At 33.6% G+C, this 8469-nt stretch overlaps 1 protein-coding gene across 1 annotated transcript; it reads right to left on the bottom strand.

Moving 5' to 3' along the window:
* Window positions 1-3524: 3524 nt before the first annotated feature.
* On the bottom strand, window positions 3525-8140 carry LOC107760849 (WAT1-related protein At2g39510-like). The gene is made up of 7 exons (XM_016578957.2): window positions 7861-8140; window positions 7059-7121; window positions 6846-6962; window positions 5839-6076; window positions 4800-4964; window positions 4506-4657; window positions 3525-4063 (listed from the first exon to the last, which is right to left on the bottom strand). The coding sequence occupies exons 1-7, from the start codon at window positions 8067-8069 to the stop codon at window positions 3964-3966; spliced, it is 1044 nt and encodes a 347-aa protein (XP_016434443.2). The 5' UTR covers window positions 8070-8140; the 3' UTR covers window positions 3525-3963.
* Between the last annotated feature and the right edge of the window lie 329 nt (window positions 8141-8469).

Raw genomic sequence — 8469 nt, 5'->3', positions numbered from 1 at the left:
GTATTCGCATTGACAATGGTGGTGAATATTGTGGTCCCTTTAATAACTATTGCAAGGAACAAGGAATTCGTCATCAGAAAATATCGCCCAAGATGCCTCAATTGAATGGTTTGGCAGAGAGGATGAATAGAACTCTAGTTGAAAGAGTTAGATGCTTGCTTTCAGAGGCTAAACTTCCAAATACATTTTGGGTAGAAGCACTTAACACTGTTGCCTATGTTATCAATTTATCTCCTGCTTTTACTTTGGATGGTGATATCCTAGACAGAGTTTGGTTTGCCAAAGATGTTTCTTATGATCACCTGAGAGTTTTTGGGTGTAAAGCCCGTGTGCATGTTCCTAAAGATGAGAGATCGAAACTGGATGTCAAAACTAAGTTGTGTATCTTTATCGGTTATGGTCAAGATGAGTTTGGGTATCGTTTTTATGATCCAGTTGACAATAAACTTATTAGAAGTCATGATGTAATATTCTTTGAAGACTAGACTATTGAAGATATTGACAAAGCTGAGAAGATAGATTGTCATAGTAATGAGAGTTTAGTCGATATTGATCCAGTTTCAATTGTTAAGGCACCTATTGCACATGAAGGAACCCAAGATAATAATGAAGATAGTGATCAAGATCAAAATAATCGTCATGGTGGAGATGTTATGGATGCTCCAGTTGATGGATTTGTGGTTGATCAGCAACCAATTCCTGTTCAGGTAACTACTTCGAATGCTCCTGAAACCTCTCTTAGAAGATCTACAAGGAAGAAGCAAAAATCTATGCGTTATCCTCCCGATGAGTATGTATTTTTGACTGACATGGGATAACCTGAGAATTATGATGAAGCCATGCAAGATACTCATAAATATCAATGGATCGAAGCCATGGAAGATGATATGAAGTCACTCCATGAGAATGGCACATATGAGTTAGTGAAATTTCCGAAAGGTATGAGAGCTTTATCTAACTAATGGATATTCAGAATAAAGCAAGATAACCATACCTCTGCGCCTAGATACAAGGCGAGGTTAGTTGTTAAAGGTTTTGGCAAGAAGAAGGGAGTTGACTTTGATGAAATTTTCTCTCCTGTTATGAAGATGTCTTCTATTCGTGTGGTTCTAGGCTTAGCCGCTAGTGTAGATTTAGAGGTTGAGCAGATGGATGTCAAGACTGCTTTTCTTTATGGTGATTCAGATGAGGAGATTTACATGGAGCAACCTGAGAGTTTTGTAACTAAGGGAAAAGAAAACTATGTCTGCAAATTAATAAAGAGCCTGTATGGATTGAAACAAGCTCCAAGGCATTGGTATTTGAAGTTTGAATCTGTCATAGAAGAACAAGGGTACAAGAAAACTTCTTCAGACCATTATGTATTCTTCCAGAAGTTCTCTTATGATGATTTTATTATCTTATTGCTTTATGTGGATGATATGCTTATTATTGGCAAGAATAAATCCAGAATTGCAGTCCGTAAGAAGTAGTTGAGCAAATCATTTGTGATGAAGGACTTGGGGCCAGAAAAAAAAAATTTGGGCATTCAAATCCACCGACATAGAGATAGAAAGGAGTTATTTTTATCCCAAAAGTAATACATTGAGAAGGTACTCAAGAGGTTCAATATGACAGATGCAAAAGTGGTTAGCACTCCTCTTGCTAAACACTTCAAATTGAGTATTAGTCAGAGTTCATCTACTGATGAAGTGAAAAAGGAAATGTCTCGTATTTCTTACTCTTCTGCGGTAGCTTGATGTATGCTATGATTTGCACTAGACCAGATATTACACATGTCGTTGGTACTGTTAGTAGATTCCTTTCTAATCCTAGAAAAGAACATTGGGATGCAGTAAAATAAATATTAAGGTATTTGAAAGGTAATGCAGATTTGAAGTTGTGCTTTGGCAATGGCAAGCCTGAACTTATTTGTTACAAGACTCTGATTTAGGAGGCAATTTTGATAATTCAAGATCCACTTCCGGTTATTTGATCACTTTTGCAGGGGGATGTTTCTTGGCAATATAGACTACAGAAGTGCATAACTCTATCCTCTACTTGAAGACATATTTGGCCCCTTGGCTGGAGGCGGAGTTTGTTGGGCCCATGCCCATGTTGTCCAACCAAAGGCTCAATGGCCTAATCCTATTCTCTTTTGGTTTCCATTCCTATTCGGAATTGGATTCGATTTTTATTCCTATTTAGAGTTGGTTTTAGCTTTACGAGAAAGCACCACTCATTATCTATAAATAGGACAACCTTGAAGAATTTTTCCATGCTCATTGGTACAACTCTTTGAAAGACTTAAGCACATAAGAGTGGTTTTTGAGAGAGCTTTCATCAAGAGAGAAGAGAGAAGAAAAGTATTCGTTTTGCTGCAGATTTTATTCCGACCAGCCAACTTCAAATCCCGTTTACCGATTCGTTAACCGTTGGATCGGGCTGAAATTTTGACTGAGTGTTAATAACAATTTGTCTTTGATTTGAATGGTGGAGATCGGATTTTGTGACATGTAATATCAGATTTTGTGCCCCGAACAGCAGCTCCAATTTTGTGACTTCTCCTTTTTCTTCAATTGATTTGTCGTTGCTCTTGTTGCTATTGTTGCTCCGTGTTTGGCACTTATTGTGTAGCCAATTTGGATATCTTTTGTAACCCTCTTATTGTTATAGTGGAGTTTTTTGGATCTTTATGATCCCGTGGTTTTTACCTTCGATTTGAAGGGTTTTTCACGTTAAAATTTGGTATTCTTTATCTTCTTTATTTTCGGGTTTGCCTCTTTCTCTACATAACACAGATAATTAGGAATATTATAGAAAAATGAAAGAAAAGGATTTAATTTATACAAAATGACACAGTGTAACTTTTATTTTACACGATCAATGTATTTAATCGGTTATAACATGTCATTTATATATGTTTTGGGTTATTAAATTAGGATTAGTATAGACAATTATATGTCAGGTTGTAAGTCATTTAACCCGATAATGTAAACATGTGTACACGCAAAAGAAGTTTAACTCAGAAAGAAAAATCATCCAAGCAAAAGGGTCATATCCATGTGCATACAAACACTTCGTTTGTGTGTTAAAAGTCTTGTTCGGCTTCTTGAAAAATGCGACCTATTTTGAATCCTCCAAAATATATTAATTTTGGAAGATTTGGTATACACCGGACAGTATTTTTGATAAAATCCGAACAATATAGATAGATACATATTTAGCCGGGGAATACAGTTGCGTTAGGCAGCTTCATATATGTTGTTGTATATATGTTTTCTTTTAGTCTTTCTTTTGCTTTCTCTTATAATTTTTTGTACTATTTTACCATTTGAGCCAAGTTGTTAGGAATTTTTTTATTTTATTATTAATGAGACAGCAATAGCTCCTAATATCCCTATAACTATTGATGTTTCCCTTATACTATATATATATATATATATATATATATATATATATATATATTATGATCGGAACAAGTGTCAATCGGAAGTTAACATAACAAATTTTAAACGGCGTTAAATCATATGACAAAAGAGAAATATGCTAAAAAATAGTTAATAAGAAAGGGAAACTAAAAGTAGCATATATCCTCTGTAATTGGAATTTGATCATTATACTAAAACCCAGCCTCTAGCTAGGTGTGCTCAACTTGTTTTCTCAATATAGAAGACAAAATTTATTACATTAGGAGATCATAAAAAAAAAAAAGAAAAAAAAGACAGTAAGAATTAAACCGACATCTATAGAATGAGAGACATCAAACCGACACCACTAGACTGTAAGCCTTAGTAATAGTATTTATCCTCTAATATTTTTCATTTTCGTGATTCGATTTGAACAACAGATCTGGACGTGATACGTCTTCATAATGATAATAGAGTGCAAACATGGTTTTAAACAGATTCATCTCCCGTTATAACTGCCTGATTTGAAGATTTTATCTCAGCTAGTTCTTTGTCAACTGCTGCTTCTTCTTCTTCAGTTATTAGTGCTCAATATTTTTGAGGATTTTTGTTCCTTTGTCGTACCCCATATTACTAGGTATAATCCAATTACAATAACAGCTGCTCCAACAACCCTACATTCAAACACCACCAATTGTCAAGGATCTTTACATAAATCGCTGGCTGAATTCTCTATTTGTTTTTCCTAGTCGGTATACATAGATTATACATGATGATATACATTACATATTATACATGGATTATATATATATTGTATATCCACCGGCTAATTTTAGTTAAGTGATTGGTGGACGACTATTTAAGTTAATTCTTCTTTGAAAAATAAACCATCATAAATGAATTTCAAAAACCGTCTTTCGATCTAAACAATATGTACACTAACATATCATTTGTCATTACATAAAATATTTACGATAAAAATAATCAGTAACCTGGTAAAAATAGTAACTAACATACTATAACATGTTAAATAAGAAGGATAATATTAAAAGTGTTGGTGCATATAACTCAAATTCATAAAAAGAAATAAAAAGAGGCAAATAATTACTAAAATACCTTCCCAAGTTAAGCTGCTCTGATAAAATGAATGAACCCAAAATTGCAACAATAACCATATTGAGAGGATTAAAAGCAGTGACAAAAACCGGTCCTTTGACGTTCATTATTAATCCCGAAACATAATAGCCAATTCCAGAATTCACTATTCCCTGCATCCATAATAATTTTTTTATGCATAAATTAAGCTGTAGAAAAATTAAAATAATGACTAGTATATATCTGATAACAAAAATGATAATACAGTATAATTAGTAATAAAAAAATGGAATTATGAATTTCCAATAAACTTACACAATAAACATATGCAAATAATTTACTACTTCCCCATTGAATAGACCAGACTGCAGAATTTCCCCTTTCAACCACAAGTGTAAGTGCAGTGCCTTGCAAAGCCCCAGCCATACATATTAAAGAAGTGAGGGACAGTCCCGCTGGGTATGCCTTCAACGTAATCATCTGTTTCATTTTATGTGACGTTATTCGATTAGACATCACAGTCGTCATATATACAAGTTAATTAGAATGGATTTAACTTATATACATTACAATATTAAATAGTTTTAACACTTTGAATGTACTTTTACCTATTTGTAGCATATTACTTGTCTTACTTTTCATGTTACTAACCGTACTTATTCTGGGTCATCTCTTAGGTGACTGATACTGTAAAAGTTCTTTTACGATATTTACACAAATAGTCGGTCATATTAATTGTTTATTTTTTCTAGTCATATACATTGATTATACACATGTAATACATAGGTTTTGCATATATTATACCTTCCCGACTATTTTTAATTTAAGTGGTAGGGTGGGTGGCTATTTGGGTTAATTCTTCAATTAAAATTCTAATTAAAAGAACAAACACTGATAGAGAAAACTATGTTGCTCAAGACTCTTCAAAAATATTATCGCATCCATATCGAATCATCCAAAATGCATTATTTTTTACTTATAGTATATATACTGATAGTGTAAATAATTGTAACACTCTCAATGTATTTTTACCTATTGTACGTAGCATATTACTTGTCTTAGTTTCCATGTTACTAATCGTACATATGATTACCTATAATCATGTCTTAGGTGACTGATACTACATATAAAAAAAAAATTACTACTATCGGTATACATAAGTTAAATCGCAATTAAAAGAATAAGCACATTGATAGAGAAAAACTATGCTGTCGTACTCTTCAAAGTTATTATCGCACCCGTGCTGGATTCTCTAAAAAATATACTACTTTTAGAAGATCTGCATGTATCCGATAATATTTTTGAAGATTTCGATCAACATATATACGAGAAAAAGGGGAGGTATAGTATATACCTGAAGGTTATAAAAGCAAGCCCAGCAGAAACAACCAACTAAAATGAAGAGAGCACCCTTAACAGGATTCAGTTCAGTAGGAGAAGCAACACTAGTTGTAGTAGTAGAATGTTTGGTCCAAGGCAATCCAATTGTAGGTCCTCCAACAAGTGTCATTACCATTGCACCTCCAAGTGTTATTATTGTCCCCACTATTTTTGCTTGGCTATGTATCTTCCATATATTCACATTCTCAAGCCTATAATTCAACTCATCACTCATTATTCCAATGTAATTACCTTATACTAACTATGTAATAAAAAATTTACAGTACAATAATTCAACATGTTACAACGACAAGAGGGGTTGCTCAGATGGTCAGCATCTCCCTCCCCCAACCTATAATTTCAAGGTCATGGGTTCGAGTCATCAAAGAAGTAACAGCTCCAACAAAGGGGATTGGGGGGGATCGGGGAGGATCGGGGGAACATATTACAATAACAATATACCAGTATGATTTTACAAGTGGGGTTTGGGAAGGATGGGTGTACGCAAACCTTGCCCGACAAGTCAGCATATTATAGAAGGATATTGATTTGTCTTAAGCTTATGTTACTAAGTACTAATTTAGATTATTATGAATAATAATCGATTATTATATTTTAAATCACCTGATAATTATTTTTTAAAAAAACTTTTATATTGTCTATTTATCGAAATTAAACTTTATCCCATATCATTGGAGATGACATGATCAACTAACCTACATCTGTACTTTTCTATGTTTTCTTTTATTTTTTGATAAAGACAATATTGGATCCCATCACACTTATGCATTAATCATTGTATCTTAGGATTGCATTTGTCTCGACTTAAGTCCATTTTCTTGAGTTTTTAAATACTTGTGAATTTTATTAATCAACAATTTCCAACAATCTAATAGAAATAATATTTAATTTATGGAAAAATGTTGGCTTATAAATTTAGTGCACGTAATTAACTAAGTTAAAAAAAAGTTATTTATATACCTTAGGATCCAGGCTAATAAAAATGTGATGGCTGGTAAAACATTACACATTGCTGTTGCAAAAGTTGCAGTGGTGTATTTCATCCCAGCATAATACAAATTCTGGTCGATAACAGGCCTGCAAATAATAATTTCATTTGAAATCCATTAGATTCAATATAATAAATTAAATCAAGAAAACAAATTATGTGTTGGTAGTATTAGGAATATTTACTCCAACAAGCCCAGCAACATAATCTTCCAGAATATGGATAGAGTCATTTTTGGTCTTATTTTCCTGCATGTTAAAACAACCAGAGATTACATTAGTAATTTCAAACCAAATAATCCATCAAAATAAAATAATATTTCAATGCTCTAGGTATAGTGGCAGATCCAACCATGGTTCATACGTTCGGTAGAACCCATTGTTTCAAGGCAGAATCTTATATATTTTTAAAAAATAAATGCTTCTATATATAGATAGAGTTAGATATAAATTATAAAATTCAATCTCTTTAACTCAGAACCCACAACGTCTATATTCTAGATTTTGTCACTAGCTCTAGGCTTTTGCCTTGCATGCATTCATGTGTGTTTGTGGATAGTGGCGGACAAGAATGGTCAATTAAACACTCTTTGTCCGAAAAATTATACCGTGTAGAAAGGTCAAATATCGCTCTTACTTTTTATATATGTTCAATACGTTAAATCTTGAAGGGCAGCCTTGGAGCAACGGTAAAGTTGTCTCCGTGTGAGCTATAGGTCACGGGTTCGATCCGTGGGATCAGCCATTGATGCTTACATCAGTATAGGCTGCCTACATCACACCTCCTTATGGTGCGGCCCGTCCCCGAACCCTGCGTAAACGCCGGATGCTTTGTGCACCGGGATGTCCTTTTACAGTACGTTAAATCTTGAATACCCTTAACAAAATTTCTGATTTCGACATTGTTTGCTGGTGTGTGAGGAAAAAGGTAGGAAGGGGAATTGGAGGTGGAGGTGGAGGTCGAGGGGGTGGGGGTAGTAAAGATCACCTTTCTAAGATAGCAGCAAAAGGAGCAAAGACAACAGCAGCAAAAGAATTTCTGTAGACAGCAAAAGCGTAATGGCTCATTCCATGATTTAGAGCAGATTTAGCTATAATAGCTGAGCCTGCATATCCAAATTGCAAGAATATGACTGCCAAATATGGCTTTGCTTCTTTCAAAAACTTAATTAAGCATTCCTTTGTAGTAGTTGACATGCTTAATTCTGTTCCCTCTCTTTTCTCTAATAACAAATGATATTGTTTTGTAATTAACAATTCTGTGATCTTGAGTGGTATATATAGGGAACAAATTAAAGTGATTTAAGCACGTAATCCGTATATCAATTAACCTATGGATTCCACTATCTTATAATGGGAGTGTTCAGTTAAACACTTTCTTCTAGCTAAACTACTTTAATTTCTCTATTAAAAGGTGTTAGGAAGAGGTTCACTAATAAATAATCTCTCTTCCCCTAATAGTTTCAACTTGTTAAAGACAATCTTTTACATTCAGTTGGCTTATTGTAAATTAAGTAGTCCTTGCATTTCATTTTATGTGACGGCATTTGACTGGACGCTAAGATTAAAAAATTGAAGGAAAGTTTTGACAAGTATA

Source organism: Nicotiana tabacum, chromosome 23, assembly GCF_000715075.1.
Source record: "Nicotiana tabacum cultivar K326 chromosome 23, ASM71507v2, whole genome shotgun sequence".
In the NCBI taxonomy this organism is placed as follows: Eukaryota; Viridiplantae; Streptophyta; class Magnoliopsida; order Solanales; family Solanaceae; genus Nicotiana; species Nicotiana tabacum.
Note: the sequence above shows the minus strand (reverse complement) of the source record. Positions and strands in the feature narration are given on the sequence as shown.

Coding starts and splice junctions, on each gene's coding strand:
- LOC107760849 (XM_016578957.2), bottom strand. CDS start 8,069: ATGTCAACTACTACAAAGGAATGCTTAATTAAGTTTTTGAAAGAAGCA. Junction 7,122..7,860: donor TTTGCTGCTATCTTAGAAAG/GTGATCTTTACT, acceptor TTTAACATGCAG/GAAAATAAGACCAAAAATGA. Junction 4,965..5,838: donor CTTGCTTTTATAACCTTCAG/GTATATACTATA, acceptor AAAATGAAACAG/ATGATTACGTTGAAGGCATA.